The 26,595-nt window shown below is 36.3% G+C and overlaps 1 protein-coding gene across 4 annotated transcripts in view; it reads left to right on the forward strand.

Moving 5' to 3' along the window:
• Positions 1–26,595, forward strand: part of ARAP2 (ArfGAP with RhoGAP domain, ankyrin repeat and PH domain 2) — a 127,035-nt gene that overhangs the window by 27,920 nt on the left and 72,520 nt on the right. For all 4 annotated transcript variants that reach the window (XR_011141078.1, XM_068943219.1, XM_068943218.1 and 1 more), the window contains exons 8-9: positions 2,131–2,251; positions 5,526–5,707. Coding sequence is in view for 3 of the 4 variants with exons in the window: in XM_068943219.1 (XP_068799320.1) it covers positions 2,131–2,251; positions 5,526–5,707 (303 nt within the window). In the remaining variant the exon portion in view is untranslated. The remainder of the gene's footprint in view (positions 1–2,130; positions 2,252–5,525; positions 5,708–26,595) is intronic.

Genomic DNA, 26,595 nt, shown 5'->3' on the forward strand with positions numbered 1-26,595 from the left:
GAGCAAGCTCAAGAAAGGAAGATACGGTTTGAGAATTCTTTTCAGCTACTGAACATGCATAGCTTTTGCTTGGGAGTTCTTCCTGCATTTGGCAGAAGAACTCTGGTGCTATAAAGCACACTTAATAGTAAGGCAAAACTCCTATTTGTATTGATGCTTTCATTTAAAAACAGTTTAGGAGCCCTGAGAAATATATTAGTGATTTAGAGAAAAGGAATTCTTATGTTTTGATGTGTTACGTTGCGTTTGCGCGTAACGAGGAATGAAATTCACTGGGGAAAGAGAGGAATCACTGTCATTCTTGAAATAGGTTGCAGAAAGAAAGCCAAAACAGTGCAAAACGGTGTTTTCCCGGGTCTTTTAGGCCAGCTGTGAAACATATCTGGCAAAGAAGGGCTTCACTGCACTATATTTGAAAATAAGCGTTTCCCTCAAAGCAGTTGATTGACAAGCCTAACTCTTTTTCAGAAGAAAATTGTTCTGCCAGAGAATTACTAACAGCTCAAAAACTCGTGCAGACATCTCTGTGTAGCAGAAGAAATGTCTGGTTTGGGTGTTTTTTCTTTTTTTTTCCTCTTTTTTATTTTTAAATAATTCAATAATTTAATAAATTCATCAATTCATTAATAATTATTAATTAATAATGTAATAATTTAAATAATGTCTTGTCTGGAATATTTGAGAGAAATTCTCTCTTCATCAACAAGGGAGCTTGTAATAGTAGGCATTATTTCTTGCGTATGAAAGAGAAGCTGTTATAGAAAAGTAATTGAGAAATTATCATTGTTTAAACTCTGTTTGAAGATATATATGTATATACCTTGGAGAGTAAAGGTTTAAAAAGGTGAGGTGTTTAAATAGCAAAACCAAAACTATACTCAGCTTAAAAGGAAAGCCACTTTTTTTTAAAGTAGGTAAAATAAAATAGCTATTACTTCTAGCAGTCTAAGGTATTCTCTTACAGTACCAAATACTGCCAGTAGATGCCTGCAAACACCATAATATAGTTATATCTGAACACATTTAGAAATAACATCTATAGTAAGAGTTTGTTTTGCTACTGCGAAGGATCAGTAGTTAATACGATATCTAACATTTTTAACAAATACAAAACGGCTGTGTTTACAATCTCTTTGAACAAGTTCAGCCTTAATGAAAATAGATACGTAATACTAAGACCATTCTGACTGACAGAGGGTAGTTTGTGGTGTAATTATAGCAGTGTTCACTTCAGCTTTTTTTTTTTTTTTTTGATAAATTGCAGTTGTCTGAACAACATTCATCGATGCGTATTTATACCTAAAGGTGTAACATCATAAAAAGGTGAATAGTGTGAAAGAAATATATTGAACTCAGTAAACAGATGATATACCCTGTGCATCTTCCATGTTTAACCTTCACAGTGGTACCTTGAGTCCTTATATAAGCCTTATTATAATAATCTATACTTTAGAAAGGAAGCTGGTGCAATACAGACTCTTTATGGGGAGCTGACTGTTGGGCTATTACTGCATGTGAATCATAAATCTTAGCAGCATATCCGAGTTGTCTTAGCCAGAAAACCAATTGATCGAAGCATAGTAGGGGCAGGAGGAGCTATCTTAACTTTGGAATCAAGGAATTGTGCAGAAGTATTTCCAAGATGCTACCCTGGCAGTTTGAGCTTTCCTTTTTTTTAATATTTATCTATTTATTTATTTATTTAATATAGAACGCTTAGGTTGATTAGTTTAAAAGATGAGGAAGCAGGAGTATTACTAGGAGCGCTTTTAAAGGTTCTTGTAGTAATTTTACTAATTGGCTTTACTTTTCCGTTCAATTGTCCTGATTCCTCGTTGAAAAATAGAAAATGTGGAGAAAATTTGCTCAGGCACCAAATGATGTTTGTGAGGAATCGTTCTCCTCCCACCTCATATAGCAGAGAAGAACACATCAAGCCAAGCTAGAGGTTTCTCCTTGGTATTGACAGGGTAATGGATTTTTGCAGAGAACTGGTGATCCCTTTCAGTTCATAATTAGAGATAAAATGCTAAACGTTGTGGCAAGTAATGTGATGTTTAGAACAGATGAGAGAGATTTTTAATGTTCCATGAGAGTTATTAAACTATTTCTATTGTACTTTTATTATAGGAAGTGTTCTCTAAAGGAATAATACTGCTTTCTGCTATATCAACAATAAAAGTTCATGGGGAGAATAAATTTGAAGTTGTCACATCCCACAGGACGTTTGTCTTCCGGGTGGATAAAGAAGGTAAGTGGAATGCATGTGATTCTAATGATGACTGCTAGAAAGTCATGCTAGTAACTGCTGGTAAATTATGTTTGTGAAATATAATTTGTGAAGTCAAATTACCAGAAATATTTTTGGAAACCAGCTGTTTTAGGCTCATGAAGTGAGACCTGAGATAATTGTAAGCTTTGGAATAAAAATTATTTTTTAGATGCTCTAAATTAAATTATGGTCTAGGCACAGTGGAGATTGCTAACAAAATTCCAGGACTCCAGAGAGGCAAATTACAAATTTTTTTGAAGAAAAAGTGGAAATATTTTCCATCATCCAGAACTAATGGCCTCTCTCAGATTCTGTGGAGTGGTTGGATTAATGAAGCTCGGTTATTAACCCTAGTTCCTAGGATTTACCACTGAAATCGCCTTGAAGCAGATCAAGGATATTTCTCATTTCACTTCCATGCCTGGAACCTCTGTATTATGATTATAATAATAAAACAAATGCTTCTGTGGACACCATATTAAATAAAAGTTAATATTGAAAAGTCTCAAAGTTAATATTGAAATTTTCCATAAAAGGCCATTTATAAAATCTGTGCTCATGCAAAAGCACCTTCTCTGTGAAGTGTGATAGGTGTAGGCTAAACAGCTGTTTTATGCAGATTTTGCAACTTGCCTTTCGTACTGTCAAAGTACTGCCTTTCGTACTGTCAAAGTTGACGAATGTCAACTTGCCATTCGTACAATGCAAAATTTTCTTGAAATATTCTAGTAAGTTTAAAAGTTGTTAGACGGATAGACAGATATGCATATGTCAGTTCACACAATGTAATTGTGTTAAACCTGTTTCCTTAGGAACCCAGTCCAAAGTGGGTTGGCAAGAGCATCAAAAAAACTCTATTGCACTGGTATTTGAAGGATCTAATTTATGATCTCCAGCATAATCATATTCTTTAAACTTTGATAGGCCTAATTTGTAGAAAATATACTTTGAAGGGCTGAATTTGTTGGAGAATGGCTTTTAAAAAATATCAAAATAAGAATGCTGTTTTCCGGCTCTTACCTCTTCCTCTGTCCTTCCTAAAGTGTTTTTTTTTTTTTTCTGGATATTCCTTGGCACTCACTAGTAGTACTTGTAGTCTGTGTGCTCTCAGCCATCTTCTCCGAGTCATTGCTTGATATAAAATTGACAAAGAGCAACAGTGAAGTTGATGGTTTGGATGTGATACTGTGACCAAAGAAAATCTGGATTTTTCTGGGTGTCTTTATTTACTGTCTTGTACAGTATTTTCAACCATGTGTTGATAGAGAATACAAATGTAAATGGGAAGTTCGTGTACCTTCTGATTTAATGCTTTATCAACCAACAGCTATGATATATAATATGTATAATATCTGGAATCAATATTAGTACATATATGATTTAACTTCTTTATGAAAATAATCAAATAAAATAGAATACCTAAGAAGTACTTAAAAGATATGCAATATGTATTTACAGCAGTACGTGCGAGTACCATTATAGCTTAGGTCTCTCTGCATTTCCATTATCCACTCCCGTTTTTATGGGTTACAGCTTGGTTGTAAACATTTGCTGTAGGCTGTAACAGGAATGCAGCATCAGTGAACAAATCCATCTTATCAGGTTTGGCTCAGATCATTTCAGACATTTTTATGTTGTTAGCTCAGTTTAAAAAGTAGGTCTATTTTATTATTTTTTGACTTTGTTTTCTTTTAAAATAGATTTTTTTAACACATTGGAACACAGCCTTAGTGCAATACATGAATTTTACAGGGCTGTCATTTGCTTTATGAACTGTTGCCTTTGATTACTATAAAAAACATTAACAACTTGTACTTATAAAGTATTTAGTACTGTGTATTCAGAACAGCCACTTGTTATATATGAAATTGTATTTTTATTTGGTATGTAACCCTCTTTGGACAGAGTGGCCTGTGTGTAAAGCTGTTCACTTAAGGTTAGAAATATATGTTGGACACGCAGTTTGGTCCTTACATTATTGAGTTCTGGATAATGTATTCACAGTAAATTATGTAAATAACTGTTTGCTTTCTGGTGTGTGCAAAAACTGTTACTTGATTCTAGTCCTTCTGTGAATTTATGGTTGCAAATTGTGCTGGGGCTATTCCAAGAGTATTTAAGTTCTATTCAAAGATTTAGAAATGGAGATTTTTATACATTACATGTGGACTTTATTTATTAACTTTCCTTCCAGACTGCTATCTTTCTTCTCTTTAAACCATTCTCTGATGCTTACATTCATTTTTTTGTTCCTCCTTAATAACACACGTCACTTTAAGATGTAAATACATTATTGTTGTGATGCTATTCTTTGCAATAGTAGGAAGTGATTTTGTGAAATTTATAACTTTATAAATACTGTGAAGAGTTTTTTTTTTTTTTTTTAAGTGAGCTAATATATATATGTAGTCAAAGTTTCACAATGATTATTTGTGTATATCCAAGTATATTTCACTGCCTGAATCCTTCAGAGCAAAGAACTGGAATTTTCACAATGTTCCAATCACACGGACCAAGTCTAATATATTCAAATTATTCAGCATTAAAATATAGTGTTCTTAATCTGATGAAACGTATGAACATAGTGAACTGAGTGGAACTTTATTACTTTGCCTACTTATGTTCCTAGATTTTAAGACGTTAAGTTAATAATGCCTGCAAGAGGTATTCAAACATTTGTTTTCCCGGTTACTCAGTTCCCTTAACAATGTGAAGCTTAACAGCTATACCTTAATGGACTAGATTGTAAACTGCCAAATGTTTTTGCATAAAACATGGCCAGACATAAAATAGTATTGGGGAATGGTTTGCCTCTTCAGTGACAGATAATATTTAGACTCTCCAGTGTTTGCTTGCATAACTTCTGTAGTTCTTTTCCATTGATCTTACTTCCAGAATGTGGACATTACACCTTTATGACCTCAGTCTTCAAGCTATCTGAGAGTAGGCATCTAAGCACTAGTCATCAAAATTTTAGAAATATTGATCATCAGTCGTATAGCTTTCAATTTACATGTTGATTGTTGGGAGTTAATGGAATGGATATTTTTTTCTAACATCTCTGCTGACATGGGCTCATGCTTCCCCCTCCTCCCCCCCACCTCCCATTCAAGGTGGATGTACACTCTGATCTGGTGGAGTTATTCCATACAGCAGCAAAACACAGTAAAAGAACAGGAAGACCAATATGGTAGAGAAGAATGGAGCTGCTGCTTAACATATAACCTGCCTTTGTCTAATTTTTTGTTGTTAGAAGAAAGGAATGACTGGGTTAATACGATGCTCAATGCCTTGAAATCGCAGTCTGATAAAAACTCTCAGTCCCGAACTTCTGTTGCCCCTGAGAAGTGTGGATATCTTGAACTGAAAGGATACAAAGCCAAAATCTTTATTCTGCTTCAGGGGAATACAGTGTGGATCTGCAAAAATGAACAGGTAAATTTTTTCATATGCTTTTTATGAATGAATGCTTATAAAGATGATTTAACTGGTGAGTTAGAAATTGATGGCTCTTAGTGAATAGGTACATTTCAATATAAATGCATATCTCTTTTTATGTAGTACTTTTATTGCTGCTATTCTCAGAAGGCTTCAAAAAGCAGGAGAGGTATCATTATGTCTACTGTACAATGGAAAAACTGAATATATACTGAGGTGAAGTGAAAAGCCCTGAGTGTCACAACAGGTTAGTGGCAGGGCTGCGATTAATTCACTCTTTAAGTACGTGTCATAAGCACTCTGCTAATTCAGAAGGCTTATTTTGTGCACTGGGTTCCCTATCCTCCTGTAATACAGTGCTCTAGTAAGTGCATTATTCAGAAGTACATTGTGATATTTAAATGATACTTCAGTTAAATGTTCAAAACTGCTGTTCTTTGTGTTTTTAAGAATCTCGATTGAGCAGTTTCTATTGTGCACTGTAATACTTTAAACAAATCCAATATTAAAAAAAAAAACACATGAAGCAGATCTGTCAGTTCGATATATATAGTTTATATATATATATATACACACTATATATATATATATATATACTATATATATATGCAGGCACGAATATAGTATGATGTAATAATGTAGTTAACTGTGAAACTCCTTACCATAGGTTGCTGTGTATATAGGGGTTATATGGGATAATTGAGTTCAATGAAGAACTGAGCAAATCAGTGGGAAAAGATCTATTTGAGTGAAAGGTATTATTTCTGTGTAAGGAAATCATTGGCCCACAGATTGCTGGAGCCTGAGGGAGTATTTTGAGAAGCTTTAGTTTTATGCTTGCCTTGTTCTCATGCTCTTGTTTAGGGAAAGACAACAGTATGAGTACTGGATTTGTTAGGTCTTTCATCTAACCCAATTTCACGTGCAATTCTTGGAGGAAAAAAGTAGTTCTGAAGTCACAGAAAGATTTGCTTTCTAGCAGGACCAGAGGGCAGGCCAAAGCAACCTGTATATGTTCTTTGCCCTTGCACGTTTTTGCTAAACTAGGGCTTATAATGCTGTACAGGCAATCTCATATTTCAAATGTGAATGATCTGACAGTAAGGTTTGTCATTTTTGTCTCCGTTTCCCTTCTGCTGTCACCTTCTTTATGAAACTATTCAGATAGATTAGGGGCCAACTTAATGTTTCAGCATTAGATCTTACTATTCTTTCCCAGGGCATGGTGGAAAGTTTGAGACTGAGAAAGAGTTTTTCTTTCTACTTGCTGTGCTCTAAGGGAGTTCAAGTCATTAGGTGCAGTCTTTGAGGTCAGTCAACAACCAACTGATCCGAAAATGTAGTGCAGTTTATGAACTTACTCTGCCTGTGGGATGACACAATAATGCTAAATATTACTGTGCTGCCACAGGGTTTTCAGATACTTCGTTGATGAGAATCCATGGCATATGCTAATTTTTTTCATTAATGAGAATCTACTGTTTGTGGGCACTTATTGTAAAGAGCTACTTTTGACTTAAGAATCAATACTATATTTATCTTATGCCCCTGAATACTTTTGAGGGCTCCCTTATGGAAGTGCTGAGTTGCTTGATTAAGGGACAAATATGGCACTTAAATGAGGAATGCAGGCTTAGCAGAGCAAATTCTCTTCCACAGGACTGTAGATCGTTTGAGACTGACCACGTCCCTCTTGAGAGTCTTAGTATGAGGCATCCAATTCCTGCTTTCTTTCTTCTTTCTTATTCTGCTTGTGTATAACCGTAGAGAGCATCTTTCTTGCCTCAAGTAACCCCTTGGTCTTCCCCTGCTGATAGCAGGAAATTCCCAACTCTGCCCTCTTTGCTGAGTTGGTTTTTCTGGCCGTGTTGCCTTTGAGGACTGTGTGTGTTGATAGAAAACAGTTCCAGAGTCATTCATTATTGAAAGGTTCTTGATAGCTCTGTTACACCTTTTCAGGGCATATTGTGACTGACCTAAAGTAATCCAAGACTACTTTGTTGTCTTCCCCTCCTTAATCTCAATGCGTTTCCTTCCAGTTCCATATGCTTATTGACTGGGAGTATATGTGTATGTGTTTTGGATCTGTTGCTTGTGTGGCTGTATGGTAAGTTGTATTGGCTCTGCCCTTTCAACGTCATTGATTTTAGATTAGTTGTAGCTGATCATGAAAGCACACCCTTACACAGCCTTTCTGTTTATTCCCTTCTACTATATGGGCAGTCTGCAGAGATCACTGCAGTGCAGCAGGAGGCATAACAAAATAGAGCCCTGAAACAGGCTGAAGTTCAGAGTTGCTGCCCCCCCGCCCCTTTCTTCTGCTTGTGTGAAAATTGCAAACAGTGGTGCAAAACTAGCTCCTTTCCCAGGCTATTTTGCTTAAAACTGTAAAAATATGAAATGTTCATAAGAGGTTTCTCCTCTTGAATGAATGTTTCTCTCTTTACATGACTTTTGTCTATTTGGAGATTGGGAAGAATAGCTTCTGTATTCAAGCCTGCATGCTTTTTTATGCATCTCTCAGTACCTTTTGTGCTTTATTTTCATGTTCAAAACCAAATCTCAGTGATTTTTATTGCAGCATTTAAGAAGAAACTTAGTAATGTGGTGTTAAGGCAGTAGAGGGCTCTGGTGTTCTAAAAATCTTTTCTCTATTTAATAAAGTTTGTACTCTACTGAGTAATTACCAGGCAAATATGTCCGGGGATGTTCTCGAATCCTGTTCATATTGGAATTCACATCCACACTAAAACTACTCCCAGAGAGAATTAGAGGGGTTTATTATAACTGCAGTGCTAAAAGACACCTATTTAGATTCCTTGCAATGTTGAAATGAGATTGGATCAAGTTGATTTATTGATTTCTATTAAACTTGATAGAGAAGAGTCCACTGATACTTCAGAAGATTTTTTTTTCATTGTTAAACGTGGAGAAGAACCTAAGCCAAATACAAAATCCTAACATAACTACCATGAACTTTGTGAAGTTCAGATTGAGATCAGAACATCATGTCTCAGGCCCATTTCTAGTTAAAAGTGATTGGTTTAGCTCAAGCTTCTGGCAGTGGTACAGAGGTAGTATGAAACCATCAATTTCTTTGACTCTCTATGTAGTGTGAATTTCTTAAACTTCCTCACTGGAGCAAAAGTGGAAAAAATAGATCGTAGAGAATCAATTTGTTCAGCCTGTAACTCACTGAAATTCCCATTTCTATTTCAAAATCATTCGTGCTTAAATAAAAACATGTCATCTGGTCCTTCATGACAGCTTAAACCTTGGCTTGAAATGTCAGTCTGCTGTGATGGTGCCAGCGATTACCTCTCTGAGATCATCGAAAGAGAGAGAAGCTTGCTGGGTCTGCCAGAATATACCCTCTTTGTTAGGGCATATTCAGGATTCCCTAGTATCTGAAGTTAGGGAGGGCCTCAGTCTCACAGTGCTTGCATGAGTGTTTGGCTTTGATAATGAGAATTCAGGACCCTCTTTGTCACTGCCTCAGGTGGTTCCAAACTAGATGTATTTACCTGGGAGATTTGAGGAAATCTTGCCAAATATAAAGACTGGGAAATGGCATGTGTGACCATGTGCCAAGATTATTTGAGATTTTTTTCCCCCTCTGTGACTGACACTAAGTTAAAGTTTTAATGATGATAAGAGAGTGCTGTCTCTGTTACGTGCACGAAATAGTATCCATTTTTTGTAAAATAAAAAATCATGTTTCCTTTTGGCCCAATGTTCTCGTTGATTTCAGGGTTTTTTTTGTTTGGTTGGTTTTTTTTAAGATTGAAATGATTTGCTCTGTGGCAGATGGAAATGTCTATGCATGTTGACTGAACTAGTAAGATCGTGCCTAATAATTTTAATTTCCACTCCAATGCCGATGGTGTATTTAAAGCAAAACTGGATGACATTATAAAATGTATTATAGGAAATGATATTAAACAGACAAAATATGGCAAAAGGTGGAGAATGGATAATGGGATGGGTAGAAGAACAAGTCAAAAACGATACTCAAGTCTGACAGGCTGAAAGAGATAGGAAAGTGAATGTCAGTGGATTGAAAGTGCGGGTGGAATTTTTTTTAAGGTATCTCTGTTATGCAGTTTTAAAGAGGAATGTTTGAAATCAAGTGCCAGAGATGATGTGATTGGGATTCAGAGACAGACTTAGAAGTCTATGGCTCTTTGGTACATAGCTACGAGAATGCAGGAAGATCATCTGCAAAGGAATCATTCATTAGGAAATGCTCTCTTTTTGGAGAGGGTGTGATCCTGAATAATAATCACACAGCAGGATAGATGAGAAGAAGCCCTCAAAAGAATAAGTAGAGGATCTGTTCAGTACAGTCGAAAGCGTGTCAAACAAGGGAGGGTGAACAGTTAAATGAAGTCCTGAAGATAAGTAGTAGTGATTGCTTCAGAAAGACTTTGCTTGTATTTTGATTCTTCTCTGTGTCATCACGATGACGTTTGTGAATATGGAACGAGCAGGATGATGACAACAGCAATATGAAAGAAGAGAGGAGCTGAATGCTGCTTAAAGATTTTTAGAGGTAGTAAGAAACCTTGAGCAGTAATTCAAGTGCCAGCTAAGATTAGCGGATACTAATTCAAGGTGGGAAGGTATTGTGATGTAAATATATTACAACAGCAACTGACAGAGCTTTGGAAAGGGAGATAGGGGAAGAGGCAGGGGATTACAGATGACAAAAGAAAACAGGAGAAGGAATCAGGAAGACCTTTTAGATAGTTGCTAGGAGATAGGGGGAAGAGAGAGAAGTTGGGGCAGTGGAAGATGTAATTATTGCAACTGAAAAAATCAGAAGAAACATTCCCTCTCTCCCCTGCCTCCCTCTTCCCCCACACCCCAAGGAACAGGTGTCATTTTGAAGAGGCCATAGCAATAAGTTATTTGTAACAATAGCTGGGAAGGTCTACAAAGAAGAGTGATAGTGGTGTTAGACATGATTGCTGATGAGAACTGTGATCAAACATGTTAACAAGCCTGTGACTGAATCTGATCCAGGATGCCAGGATGTCAAAGGAACACTTGTCCTCATCTGAGTCCTTCAGGTTTTACTCTAATTTAAAATGATGCAAGTCTGTAGCAAGTTCAAAAAAAAAAAAAAAAAATCCAAGGAAATATGTTGTAAAGAAGAGGATTAATATAAACAGGCATTTTAAGATCAAATATACTGTTACATTGTCGACCTGAAGTAGAAGCAAATGATCCAGCCTCTTTTAAATAAAGTCATTTTCATCAAGCTGTAGCCAGGGTGATAGATTAAGGTCATATTCCTCATTTTCCAGCAGTTCCTTGGCATCAAATTCATTCCAGTTTTCTGCGCTCAGAACCATGGCAAGGCTCAATTGCTGTTCATGACATCAGAAACAACTAAAAGGGAAATAATTTAAGAAAGCTTAAAAACTTCCTTTTCTGCTTGCAACGTAGCACAAAATGAGCTGTTACAGCAAATTACATGGTGGGGGAGGGTTTGTTGTTGTTCTGACCAAAGCTCCTTCAGATTTAAACCAATTGCACCCTTACTCCAAAAAAAAAAAAAAAAAAAAAAACCACAAAGTTGAATAATATGCTATTACAGTAAGAACCAGACAAGAAAAATGTGACAGTGACTATCCATATAGGGAAAAAATCTACATTTTATGTTCAAAAATAACTTTGTAAGGTATTGTTCTAGTGTGTTGAGGATAATATTGAAGAACATGTAGAAGAGCACAAACAGGAATTCTGTTAAACAAAAGCTAAAGTTTATTAAAAAGTTATGTTCTTCAGTGCGCAGCTGAATTAAACTTTGTTTTTATGTGGATTTTTTTCTTGTTGGTTTGTTTTTATACTATTAAGAACTTATTGAGGTGTCAATATACCTAAAACAATCATAGAGCATGATATTTCTATCACTAGAACTTTTCCACAGTGATCAGGAGCTTCCTGAATAGTTCGATTTGGTGTGGAGGGTAGCGAAGGAGGAAGGGAAATGACAAAGACATCAACTTCTCAGTAATGTTCAGTAAAGCTTTCTGCTGGGCTAATACCTATGCAGCCAGCTACCTTGATCATGTAAAAATTCGCAGTGAAGAAAAGTAGGATTTGTTTGGATACTGTGAAGAATAAGAATTTTGCCGAGTGTCACTACGCATGTGTAAGCAATTTAAGAAGGTTTAGAACAACTTGACGTAAAATAAGGTTATGTTGCTGCTAATGCATTCTTGGGGAAATGTATTTTCATGTAACAGAACTGGAGCTATCCAAGAGCATTATCTGTCATCGTACATGGTGTTACTTGCATTTAAGAGCTACTAGTTTGGCTTCAAAAAGCATGTTAAAATAATCTATTGAATGAAAGCCCTAAATACAGGGAGCAAAGCACCACTACGTGCGCTTTCATTTATAATGGTAGAACATGTCTGTATTCCTTTTTATTAAACACATGAACAAATTATTTCTGCATCCAGTGACTCTTAAGGATTGTATAATCCATAAATAGATGTACTTGAAGAGTGCTTTCATTTTTTGTACTGTGCAACAGGTGCAGCAATAAAATTAATAAAAAGACACTTTAAAAAAAATATTTAGGGGAGCTGTGTTTTTCAATAGCTCAAGACACCATAAAATTGCATGCAACTAGAGTGCTGTTTGTACCTAGTTGATTTCTGTTTAATTTATCAGTCAGCATTCATAGGAGACATGCTTAAGCACTTATCAGTAGCTTTAGATTACTTTTCTTTTTTCACATTAAAGGCACTATAAAACACATTTTTCCTATACATCTGTTACATTTATGCATGGGCCGTATCTTGGGATAGAAGTAACTTTTAATCATATCGGTGGCAAAATTGATGTTTGTTTTGTTTTTCTCTTCAGCCTGCATCCTTTATTTCAAATTATTTCATGTATCTGAAATTTTCATTTGTTTTATATAAGGTTATAAGGCCTTCATTTAACAGTGAAGAGTACAGTATTTTTGAAGGATAGTACACAACATTCTACAACTTATTACTTATAAGATAAAGACCTAAGCTGCATGGATAGCCTTTTGTGAAAGATAAACTTTAAGCTTTCAGAGAGGAGAAACATTATTTTTTTTTTTAAATGTCCTGTTTGAAGTGGATAGCAATATGCTTGAGGATCTTAGGATTTGCTTTAGGAATATGATCAGATGAGCACTGGCAGTCCCACTGTGATGATTAAAATGTTTTCCTTGGTTGCAATACCAAATAAAATGTAATATTGTACACTAATGAGAAACTTAGGAGTATGCCTATAGTTCATTAATGTGCCTTGTAACTGAGACCATAATGTCAAGCAGTTAAAAGCAGGTGATTGATCATAACGTATTTAGTTTGCAGTGGCTGAGTAAGCAGGCAAAGCTCAATATTCATGAAGAACAGTTTTGACATTAATGAATTTTTGTTTGCCTCTTTATAATTTTCAAGATTGGATGCTGCTTTTACTCCAATTTCTGTTAGAGTAAGGACCATTAGAATTTGTTCTAGATGTCTCAGAATTTCTCCCCTCCCCCTTTTTTCTTCATACCCGTTTCACCCCCCCCCCCCACCTTCTTTTGTTACAAACTATTAATCAAGCAGTGGACAGTTGACCCAGAATTGTCATCTTCTGCACACTGTGTACTGAAAATGTGAGCAGTGTCATCACTGACAATAGAGGGGGAGGCAGGTTGGAGTTACTATTGAATTGGTAAAATAATTGAATGAAAACAAATGATGCCATTGTTATTGGTCTCTAGAGATTAGGCCATTTAAGTTTTCATCAGCTATAATAGATGGATAGTTTAAAATAAACCTTTTAAAGATGGTCTTTAAAATACCGAGAACTTTAATCTCTTTGTAGCTTAAGTGATGGTCTCATCTTTTGGATGTTAATTGTTGCTTGTTTGTCCAAACTTCTTTGTGTTATTGTCTGAAACGTCTTACCATTCCAAATAATAAAGAGTGTTATTTTCTTTAGTAACAAGTTTCCTCCCCTGTCTTATACCTACAAACGTTATTCTAAATAAATGCATCATCCTTACAGCAAGAGGAAGGGAATTTAAAATTTACACCGTCCTAACAATATGGGGAATATCCTGGTGTGCTTTCTCAGCAATGATTTCTGACCCCGGTTGATAATTTTCTAGGCTAACAAATTTGAACTTTATCAACTCAAACTGAATTATTCCTTCATGAAACACTTCAGTGCTATTGTTATTAAATTAAATTTCCTCTCTCAAAAAATTTGCTTGCAATATAGGATCCTGTTAGAGATGGCACGTTTTAAAATTCACTCATTTAAAAATCGATATTGTATAGACATTTCTAGAAGACTTCACCCATAAGTTATTTCTGTCTTAGCATACGGGTGAGACTACCCAGAGATGCACCAAAGTTATTGATTGATGTCTAAGACCTTAAAAGAAGCGTTTGAAAAATAGGTTTTTTTTTCATTACATGCAGTGAATTTATAACAATCAAGATTTGTTAGATTTACTGAAGGTTGAAGATTGTTAAACAGTTATACAAACAGGCAGCTGGAGGAACACAGGAACAGGACTGGACAGTGATTGAGAAAGGAAATTATATTCAGCTGAGTAATGGAGAAGATGTACAGAAACGATCCAGGAAATAAGAGACGGGAGAGTCTTGTTTGTTTTCTGAGTGAAGTCTAATGACATAAGTATGTTTTGAATGTTTTAAACAATGTCTATTTGTAATTATTTTCTCTTGTGGATTTTAGAGCTACTTTTATTTTATACCTGTGTGGTACTTCTAACAAAAGTTGCTTTTTTTAAAAAAGTTTACGCAATGGTTGACAAATTCATTTTACTCATGAAGATAAGCACTTTAATTATTGACATTGCCAGTCCTTTTAGGGATTTTAGCATCATCTACTGTTTAACAGAATATTTCAGCTCCTGCCCATTTCTTTCTGTTACAGTGAGATAGCATCCTTCAAGGACATACTGCTGTCCCATGGCTATGACTCCACATTGATTACGGCAAACTGGCTGTCTGTCTGTTTTCAGAGCGCTTTGTCTTCTGCTGCCAAATATTTTCACGTCGTTGCCGTTTCTGTGCCCCTCTGTCTGGGCAGAGAAGAGGCTGCGTCCGCTACGCGCGTTCGTCCCCATGTTTGCTAGTCCGTGGTCTATGCCCACAGCGCAGCATTGCGCTAGAGATACCTGAGTGAGGTTTGAAGAAGGCCTTGAAGCAGTACGGCTGCGTTAGTATAATTAATAAGTTGCGTATACCGTTCCTGTTCCGCAGGCAGCTAGCCTGGCGCTTGAGACCGTTTGCGGGATACTGTGTGATGATATGAGCGAGGTGTGATATTTTTTCCAGCTGAGGGCCGTAATTCCTTGCCACGGGGTCACAGAGAAGTTCAAAGGCAGATAAAATGACAGCAGTCAGCAACAGCGGCTCAGTTCCTGCAACACAGGAGTAATTGCAGCCCGTTATTACAATTGACTCTCCCTTCTCTCCCCTGAAGGAACTGAGCAGCTGCCAATTTACTGGGCTGCAAGAAAAGAGCAGAGCCAAGAGATGGGGGGGTCAGAGCGAAAGTTGAGAAACACTGATCAAGGCAAAATTCATTAGACCTGAGTAGCCATAAGAGAAGAGAGGCGACAGCGCTGACAGGTCGTCAGCGGTGCCTGGGTGGGAGATGGAGCCTCACTTCCAGGTTGGTTCGTTTCACCTTGCACTTTCCTCACAAAGAAAGCGAGGGGGCTTCCAGCGGCTTCGGTCTTACTGTGTAAAAACCACACCGAGAGCAGAGATGCCCGCCCTTTTTATGAGACTTGTGTAGAAGGGGCTTGTTTCCCGCTGAATAAATATGTTAGTTGTTTTTCTCCGTGTTTCCTGCGTGCTCTGTAATCCTTCCTGTGCGTTTTGAACTGGCAAATCTCGCTTTCCTCTTACAACTGAAAAAAGGATGATATTTTACCTGTTTAGTCTTTTCTCACTATTAGTGTGAAATGACAACGTGCAATAGGCAAAACTTAGAAGTCTGATTTGAGGATGATCTTAGGTAGTAACACACTAGCTTACAGTTGATGTATGCAATTAGCAGCTTAATTTATGTGAAACTTGTATGACTTTATTGGTGTTCTCACTCACAAATGCTTATGAGGGGTTACATAAGGCTCTGTCTTATAAGTTTTCATTTTGCTATTCTGATCAATGTTCTTCATCCTTCTGTCATAGCTGAGCTATGGAATATCCGAAACATCCCTGCTAATATATGCAGGTGGAGCAGGTCTGGAATTTTGCAAGGAGAAGAAGAAGTGAAGGTTAATAGAGGGCACTGTGGGTACAAAACCAGAGGAGGTTATCTCATCACAGTTCTGCATGATTCTGCGGTGCTGGCTGTTCAGGTCTTCTAGTTGTGCAGGTCTTTCATTGGCAGACCTAAATTTCATTCTCCTACACTGCATGTAGATTTATTTTAAAATTAATCTTAAGAGGCCTGTGTAGATTTTGTTCTAGCTGCTTGTCCTTGTAAATGGAAAAAGTTGAAGACATGTTTTCAGTATATGCAGGGCAGTTTAAGGAAGGCTGTTGCTCGTAGGATCCAAACGCAGATACCTGAGGCGACTCTCCAGCTTTATTAACATCAGTTGGAGCTTTGTTGTTAATGTCAGTATTGCTAGCGTTTCTTTTTTGCCAAGTATTTTGTTTCACACCTGAATTTTTGTTCGGCCTACTTTCTTAAAGGCATGGTTGTACTGGGAGAATGCAGATGGAAAATGCTGGGTTGTTGCAGGTCTCAAGTGCCCAATCTTGCTAATACAAAAGGATTTTTTAAAAGTTTTTCTATTCTTAAAAAAACCCTGTAGCTCATTGCCAGCCTCCCCACCTGTAGGCACAGTTGGTACAAAATGCTGCTGCTGGGTTTCAGAATTTCTTGAAATGGAGCAGTTTTATAATTTTAATTCCAGTTCTGTTTCACCATTTCTAAGGCTTTACAGTGATCTTATGAAGCCTTTGCAATTTTGATGCAACTTTTGTGTGATGAAGTAAACCTGCATAGCTTCAGATATGAACCAGAACAGCTTTTTCATAACTGTGCTTCACTATAATATTAAGTAGTTTCAGTTTGCGGGTCTCTATCTAGGTCACAATGTCTCTGTTAGATCAGCCTCTAAATTAGTGCTGAAGACTTCACGTCTTTTGCCTTTCCATCAACAAATTGGCACTGTAGATGCTGTTTCTTTGCTAATTTCTATGATTTTTTAAGGCATCTCAATTTATCAAGTACAGTAATATGTTTCAAATAACTATGCATTCATAAAGTGATAAAAGGACTATTCTAACAAAACTTTGAGGAAGTAAATTTGTAAACTTGCAAAATATGAAATTTAAGCTTCCATTCCGCACATTACTTCAGTATATTAATGCTTTTAGAATAATAGTGTAAGTAGCAATCAAAAACCCCCATGCAGTGTGCGCTGAACCAGAGTTAACATTGCTCTTGGCAAGTTTTGTTTTTCGAGGGTCTTTTAAAATTCAGATGAGCATGATTTATTTCTTCCGTGTGAAAGAAGATGGGAGTGAGAGACTGCAGAAGTGAAAGGAAAGTTGGAGAGTGGTGGAAACATCATGCTACAAGGGAGCCGCATGACTGTAGCTTTTTTCAGGGTGCCAGAGGACCTTCCTGGCTCATTCACTGTATGACAATGGGAAGCTCTAAAATTAAGAGGAAGCAACTGTAGAAATAGTAAATGGAACTAGTCTGTTAAAGGTCATGTAGTTTTTAAGTGTTCTTTCTACTAGTTAGATCTCTGCAATACAGAGTTTGGAGCTTTCTAGAAGGGAGTATGTTTTCTGATTTTTTTTTTCTTTTTGTTTTCTTTTTTCATTTTTAATTTGTAATAGTATGAGAGTAGTTGTAAGAAATAGCATATCTTGTCTTAAGGCTGAAGTTGTTCTATGTTCACGTGTACAAACAGTTTCTATTTTTCTCTTGGATATTAACCTTTACCTTTCACTAGCAGAAAATAATTTCATTGCAAGCTTGAATTTGCCCGATTGGACGTAAGATGCTTTCTAGCTCATAATTTTTTAGGTCTATAAGACTGATAGTCATAAAGATTTAGACTATTATGCTAATTAAGACACAGATGTTTAGGTCATTAAATCTATATTAATTCTAGGACCCAAACCTGAATGTAAATTCAGTTTAGATGTTTAGGGCCTTCATTCTGTTTTGGACTATTATAAAAATGTTTGAATATCTTCCCTGTAACTCTAAGGGCCACTGTTTATGGAGCTGTGAATCCCTTTGGATGAAAGGTGTAGCTGTGATGGTTATCCGTCTCAACTTTAATAATCACTGTAAAATAAAGATTTTTTTTAAATAAAGAAATTTTCAATAAAAGCAAATGGCAATAGCTTTTATGAGCCCATGATAAAATTGCTTATTTAAGATTGATTTATTGAGAGTTCAGTAGCTCCATGAGCATTTAATCCTCTAGCTTTTTCAGTATTTAGGTAGCAAACTTACTTGTAAATTGCACTAATTTGTGAAACTTTTTTTTACACATGCATAGGCAAATACAAGAATTAATAAACAGCAAGCAGGAACTTTATGTGTGTGTGTGTGTGTGTTAGTTTTGCATTGTGTAAAATCAAAATACTTTCTGTGCATTCATTGGTCAGTTAATTTCATCTTTCTGTCATATGACTCTTTAGGGCAATTTAGCATGTGTAAATCTAAAGAATAAAGTATTTAGAAGATAAGAAGAAAGTATTTTCTTTTAAAAAAAAAATTTTGATTGCATTAAGTAGCAGTACCTCGTCCCCAGAAAGAAAGTGCTGAAATGGCTGAGTAAGTCAGGAGAGATTCCTGTTCAGCAAGAGCCACTGTGTGGCATGACGGTTGTCACAGCATCAGCCCTTGCTTGAACTCAGTATGGCAGAATGTATGGTAAAACTAGGTGCTTCACTGCTTTAGGTTAAATACTATGGAAGAGGGAAGAATTCACAAATCATTGTTTGCTCTCCTTAGGTTTCTGATTCCTGGTGAACAGTAAGACGCTTCTACTTTAAACTGGCTTCTAGAGGAATGTGCCTCTCTCCATGCAGTCCAAGGCACACTCTTCAAAGTACACATGCGTGCTTGTATGTGCACATGCAAAATACAATTCTACTAAATACATATTTATTTACAAGTACAAAATTTATTTAGGTAAATATGTATTTTGATTCAGATGTTTCAAAAATATCTGAACTTCAAAGTATAAGCAAATCTGAAATGTGGTAAAGTTTAATGTCTCCGTTCTGCTAAGGAGACATTTTCTAAAAGAAATAAAAATGTATACTACCCAATGAAAAGCTTTGGTGCAGGTCTCTATTTTCTTTACGTTATTTTTTACCTTAATCTCAAGATCATGACGATACTTGTTAACGTGCAATTTTTGAGTTCTGTGAGCAGCAGGTAGGTAAAATTTCCCTAGCTGGAATACATACCATTAGCTCAATCCAGAGATCTCCATTTTTCATTAATGTACTCTTTTTAAAGTTTTTTTTGTATATTCCTGTAATTTGTATCATCTCAAAATGCCATTCAATCTATCAGGATCAGAAATCTGGACTGCAATTTTTATTAAGATCAGCATGGAAATCCAGTAGTGATCCAGTTACATGATGATGAAGTGGGGTATGTTTGGAGTTTAGGGAATGTGGAAAGCCATAGAAACTAGTGGTGGTAGTTGTTGTTATTATTATTATTTATGATGTGAAAATGCTCTTTATGGTTAATCCTATTTGAATGGCTTTAAAAAACATTGAAACGTCTTTTTTATTAATAATCCTCTGTAAATATTTCGAATTTTGCCGATTACTTCAAGATTAGATTCATGAGATACAAGCAGAAAAGCTTTGGAAAACTTTCTTCGTGAGGAAATGTTACTACTTCTGCTAATAATTATCTGTTTTTTGAAGGGAAAATTAAGCATTATTTTTACCTGTAAGCTATGACATCAGAGAAATAAATTTCCTTTTTAGTAAAGTAGGAGTTTGTATACGTAAAAGCAGTTATTTTTATCTTACTGAGAGGGCCAAGGGTCATAAAAGTTTTCTGATTGCAGTCAAAAAGTAAAAGCGTTGCTGATATTTTTTACTTGTCAATGCTATATTTGTTCATCTCCATAGGTAAATTTGGGGGAAAGCAGCAACTCTATTGATTGGAGGTTTTCTTCTTTTGCTGGGGGGAGTGGGGAAAAGAAGTTATCTCACCAGTTTTCTCTTCTGTCCGGTGACAGCTTTACGAAGAAGTCTATAAAGAGGGTCATCAGTTTTGCATGATTGCGATTGCGAACATTTAGGTGATAGATAGATGTCCTTTCTGTAGGAGTTTAAACACTTTGTTAGCAGTTTATCTAGACTATAAATACATAATAAGATCTTTGGTGAGTATGTAGACTTTCTGAATGCGAATTCAGAAAGCCATAACAGTACATGATGCTTTTAAAATATACAGATCCCACTTGTCTCCAGGGAACAGGCTTCATAAATTTGCCGAGACAGCTTCCAGTTGTGAACCACTTTTAAACAAGGGTCCAGACGGCTACTTAAAATTTTAATAGTAATAGCTATGTTTGTAAATGTCTTTGCAGCAACAAGAGGTGCTCTGGGTGCTGATTACAGTGGAAACATTTAAAAATATATGCAAGTTTGAGATGGTGGCTATGGGATGCCTGTTTGGGCTAAAAAAAAAAAAAAAACACAAACAGATGGAGGGATCAAACAATTTAAAGCAAGGACAACTGAGGAATTTCTAGGTAATAACACTAGGCTTTACTTACGTTGAAGTAACATCCCTTTGGGGCGAAAATGAATCAAGCGAGTAGCAAGAAATAAACTCTGAAATGGAACAAATTTCCATGTGTTATGAATTGTGCATCATAAGGAACATGATTGTCTCTGTTACTATGAGCAATGAAATGTTGCTATTATAAATGACCATTGGACTGAGTCTAAAGGTGAAAGCTGTGAATATAGGCTGTGCTTGCTCATGACAGGCTTTTAATTTTGTTTATGTGTTTATTTAGCTGCACACATTTATGTCAGCTCATGACTTTTCTAGGGGCAGCCAAACGTAAAAATCACGGCACAGGCATGCTACGGTTGCTCCAGCCTCTTTAACTAATAAGGTGCTGAACTGTGAACGAGCCACATGGTTGCGAGGAGCCCTGCCGGGAAGGAGTTCCTGTAATTGTTCAAGGGGGAATTTTGTCTGCACCAGTTTTGCATGGAGGGGCGAAAAGGAGCAATTGGGTCTCTCTTCATATATGTCAGAGTGCTGGGGAAGACAGCTAGATGATTTTCATATGCAATATTATCAGCTTGCTTTTGATTCTTGGTTCTGTCTGTGTGGCTCAGATATGAGACTGTGTTACTTTCCTAGTGCCTTGAGTGACAAGGTAACGAAAGCATGTATGTGCAGAATCGATTATGGTCTGAATCACGCTTTCTGCACCTCAGCTGAACTATGAATTGTAATACGGTTGAATTCAGTCCTTTCAGTATTTTTCTAAAGCAGTAATGCAAATGACTGTGGTACCTTTAGGTCATGAACTCTGCCTTCTAGTAATAGCTTTCAATTGCTTTGAGTTAAAATGTGCAGCTTTACTTAGAATTCAATTACTTACATTATTGCAACAGCTCGCACAGCTTCAGAAATAACAAAAAAGATTATTGGACCATCACTAAATAGCACACATACAAGTTATTTGTAATCTTTGTGTCATAACGTGAAGACCTTTCCCTAAGTCTGCTTTTGGAACATGCTCATAATACAGGGAGTTTGGCAACACACAAAGCAATGATTGCACCCAATATCTGGTTTGGGGAGTTATCTTCCAGTAAATGCTATATTTAAAAAGTAGATCAGTGTGATTTTCCTTTTTTTTTTTTTTTTTTTTAAACGAGTCCAGCTTATTGATGAACCACTGAACCACATCAATGGCAAGTGTGTTTGTGGGATGGGTTTTTTTTGCTTCTTTTTCAGTTTGCTTCTATAGAAGTGAGAAACTTGTCAATGTTTGGCATTATGATTTTTGCTGTCCTTTTCATTGGCATCACCTTCTTTCCTGATTTTTGAGGACTGAGAAATTAAAACTTTTATTTATCTATTTAATTATTAGTATTTATTAGTAGCTGTGGTCTTTGGACATCTCTTCCCAGACTGTATGATCTGTCGTAATTGACCTCAATGTACAATAAAGCCTTTCCTTCTGGCAGGGGGGAGGAGGGAAGAGGGGAAATTTAGAGTTGATGTCCTCTGTTCTGGCTTATGTTCCTTACATCTTGTTAAGACCTGAGTTCTTCAGTAGCTGCTATTACGTTGAATTTGGTTAAAGTCAAAAATCCATCTAGATTAAGAACATATTTGGGGTTAAGTAAAGAGACAAATGTACCTGTGATTATGTAAACCTCACTTTCTTGGGAAACTGAGCTAAAAACCTGTGAGAATTCAAACAAGATCTAATTTCTTTTCACAAAGTAACCTATGGGGTTTTTTACTGCGCGTTTTTGAAAACCTCCTTAAACAAAGACTCTTTCACCAATAGAGGACTGTTCTGTGAGCAAACGATCAGTAATTGTTGTATTTGGCTACTTGAGGAGCAATGATTAACTTATTTTTCATCAGTTCCTATTAGATAAGGGAATGTGATTGCCGCCTCCTTATGAGCACGTGGTTCTGAGAAACAGGGCGTATGATTCAAATATCCTTATATTTTACATTATCTATTTTCTCTCCCTTTTATGGGGGGGGGGGGAGGTGTGCGAGGGGAGCGTTTTATGTCAGACCATACCCATCTGAAGTACTGCTTTCGTAGTTCTCGGCCCTTTTGCAAATGAAACCCTAGAGCTTTAAGTCAGATACTAGAAAATGAAAAATGACTACGTGCTACGGCTTTTTGACTTACGCTGTGTAGAAACTGGCAAAGGGAAAGGTAAGAGCCAACTCTCCAGGATAGTATTCAGTCATGTTAATTGTGTGATCCTCCCTTTTTTGTATTTTGCAGTCTGTAGAGTAAGGGGGCTTTCGTCTTCATATATCCTAGATCGATCTGTACAGCAAGCAAGGCATAGGCCTGATGGAACATAGTCAGGTGATTTAAAACTGTTTTCACACTGTAAAATTCAGACACCTTACAAAGTTAAGGACCTGAATTACTTCTGTAGTAAGTGAATAAAACGATTTATAACATAAATGATAACTGATCTAAGGATGTAACTTAGGAGTGTGTTCGACAGGAATGCATTTTTGAAGCAAATTTCTCAGTTGTCCCCACTTCCTGTGTCTTGACTTGCATCACAGAGCCATCTCAAAGCACAGGCACTGGATTCCTTTCTGATGTAGTTATGCCGGAGGGGTTTGTCCCAGTAGCATAGCTAATGCACTCTGCTCCAAACCACTCCACTGCTAACAGCCCTGCAGTGCATGGCACGTATTAGAGCTAGTTGGATGTCCTCTTTTCCTTTTTTCCTTACACTCTCTTTTGCCCTTTCTTTCTTGCCTTCTCTTTTTCCCCATCCTTTCGTTTTTCCCCATCCTTTCATTTTTCCCTCCCCACAAAAGTATAGATGTCAGATCCTCACCACTAAAATGTTTTATAATCATAGCCTGAATCATACTCAAACTTTAATTCTGTTATTGGGCTTAGAATTTGGGAATTTTGCTTAACTAAGTAAAGAACCTAAAACTGTTTATGTGAGTACCCCCAGGTATCATAATAAATGAGCACAAAGCTACGGAATTAACATGCACAGGCAGCTTCAGTTGTAGCATCTCCTTGCTCATAAGGGCTTGAATATTTTTTTTGTGTGTAATTATATACTATATGCTTCACTGACATTTTGAAACCTCATTAGTAAGACTAAGAGAGAGTATATATGTTCTTACTCTTGGTGCTTTTGATTCCAATCCATGATATGTAGCTGTCACCTAAAATCTATGTTAAAAGAGTTTAGGCTGGAATAAGGGACATAAGTCCTTAAAGATTGGAAAAGCCTGATGAAAGATAACTGGGGAGGCAAAGGCAAAGTATAATTTAAAAGGAGAGGAAATCAGTATAAACTTGTGAAGAAGAATTAATGTAATCAAAGCAATTTCTGCACTGTTAGTCATTCTTTCTTGAACTCTGATATGTAAGTAGTCTTAATTTTTCATTAATAGGAAACAAATATCCCCTTATTTCTGTTACAAATATTAGCCTTCCTTGCTAGCTAGAAAGGCTGAACTCTACACCTCTAATCAAGGGAGAGAGGGGAGAAGCTATGATTGCCTTACTTGAACTGTTTTAATTACTGGCCTTTAATCTCTTTGAAATAATTTGGCTGCTTGGAGGGAATCAAATGGCATAGTATTAGTATGAAAAAAGTCTAAATCATGTAAAATTATTATGGGACTTCCTAGGTTTTTTCAGAAGTAAGTCTTAATTTGATTTTCACAAACCTGGTGATAGCTTCTCAAAAGTAAAACTAATTAGCTATTGTGAATAGCAAAGATGAATCCGAGGAAATATGTAAGATTGTATTTTGGAACTTTGATCATAAACATTGTGATTAAAGGTCAAGAACTTTCTGTGTATGGACATTAGGACAAGAATGAAACCTCAGATATGAACGGGCCTTTTCAAAAATCAGTAGGCGTGTGGGAAGACAGACAGGTGTGAAGTGTGCGTGTATAAATACGTGTATATGTATTCTCCTGAAAACATGGCAGCAGTTTTCCTTCTTGTGCACTATTGTTGTTATCCCCTTAATCCTCTAGCAAATACCTGAGATGAAAATGCGGACTGATATTTCTAATGTGAAAATATAATAGAGTTAATTAACCTTTAAAATAAAACTTGGGGGTTATTTCCAGTAATTTTTACGTAAAGGGGAAGGGTAAACTTGTACTTGCTTTTTGTGTTGTTTATTTGAAGCAAGCCTTTTTCCATATTATATCTATGAAAATAATGTTAGAGTCATGAAAGACAGATTATCTGAAGAAATGATTATAACTGCTGAAACAGCAAAAGCTAAGGAATGCAAGCAACAGTTCTGAACTCCTTTGTTCAGATGAATTTTGATTTGGCCAATTTAGCTAACAGAAATGCCGGCCAAAATGTTGGTAATGTAAAACTGGAAGAAAAAACAGATAAGTATTATACTTTCCAAGGAGAAGAAGAATAGTTCTGTAGATAAGACCCGTTTGTTAACTGAGAGCTGAAAGATTCAGGCTGTCATTACAGATTTCACAGAGAAGGATGCTTAGGCTTGTCTTTTTCAACTAACATGCCAAAAGTTGCAAGTGTTGAGCAACTCGGAAAATCAGACTTCTTGTTTAATGCTTACATGTAGATGTAGCTACCTGATTTTATTCATAGATGTAGTTAAATTCCCTTAACCTCAGTGTATAATTCTATGTCTATAAAATGATGCTATTATATTACAGAGATATGAGGCTAATTCTGAAGCTCATTGAGTCTCATATAGAAGAAAAGAACCAAAGAAATATTAGCCTGTGTACCAACCAGATTTTCAGGATAGCCTTTATCTAGGAAAAGGTACTATGTTACGGAGAAGGCAAGTTTGTAGACTGATGTGCACTTTATAGATAGACTTTAAAGGAATGTAAAAAAATAAAGTTACAACTTCATAGTTTAGCTACAGATAGCAGGTTTTTATAGGTTATGTCTGTTTTAGACAGGGAGGATAATGACAGTAGGATTCACACATTATAATGATTCAGGAGGAAACTGCAGCCTTTCAGAAAGCCCATATTTATCTCATAGTTAACTACTTTCCCTTATTAATATTTTTAGCTCAGAGTTAACTGTACTGTTTAGTGAATACTTTTGGTCTATTATTATACACATAAAGAACTGTTTTTTCATAAAATCATTTATTGTCAGCTGATTTTTCACCTCTTCAAATGCATCCAGATAATATCAATATAGACATTTAAGATAAAAAAGCTCAGTGTTCTCTGTGTATTTTTGAATCTTCTTAAACTTTTCTTCTATTGTCAGAAAGTCTAACATACAGTTTAATCCATCTGCAACAATGAGCTTTCAGTCTGTAGGAGTAAAACAATTCTTATTCCGAAAAGATACCATTTGATCTTGCCGTCAGTACATCTTGTGTAGTGCTTGAATGGCCCTATTGTCCTCTTGTGCACTCAAAATGAATGAATTTATCTTTCAAAGTGGAACATTTCTTTCCTCTCTGTACCAATTCCCATTTCTGTTTCTGAAGGAGAGAACCAGACTGCGCTCTTGAAAGCATATAATTCTGAACCTTGAAAATTAGCTTCCAGTACACTTGTCGCTCACAAAGCCTAGTTTATGCCAAGTGTTGTGCAGTTACGATGAAGAGTTTGTTTGGACTATTACAGAAATAACTGCACTTTCACACACCTACAAAATCAGTTAATTTACCGTCTTCTTTGCCTCTGAAAATTGTATTCCTCACTCCTAATTTCTTAACCTTTGTGACATTCCTCACACTGAAATTCAGTGCTATAAGTTCTTATACACTTGTTGAATTAAAAACATGAAAACAGTTATTCTCTCTTCAGTGAGACTGGCCATACACTTTGAGTATGTGAACAAATTTTTGAGGGTTGGTGTTCCAGCTATTGGTAAAGACTTTGAATTCAATTTGTTTCATTTATAAATCCTAAGTTTTGCATTGGTAAGTTTAATACAAAAAGTTTAATGTCTATCTTCAAAGTAGCGACTGGTATTAGGGTAGGGAAAATGTAGGGCCGTTAAGCTTGAAAAAGGAAACTGAAGGGAATGTAGGGCAGAGATTTTTAAGATGGAATGGTATGGAATATGTAGATAAATAAAGGTTTGTTGATGTTTCTTG

Source organism: Struthio camelus, chromosome 4 (assembly GCF_040807025.1).
Source record: "Struthio camelus isolate bStrCam1 chromosome 4, bStrCam1.hap1, whole genome shotgun sequence".
NCBI lineage: Eukaryota > Metazoa > Chordata > Aves > Struthioniformes > Struthionidae > Struthio > Struthio camelus.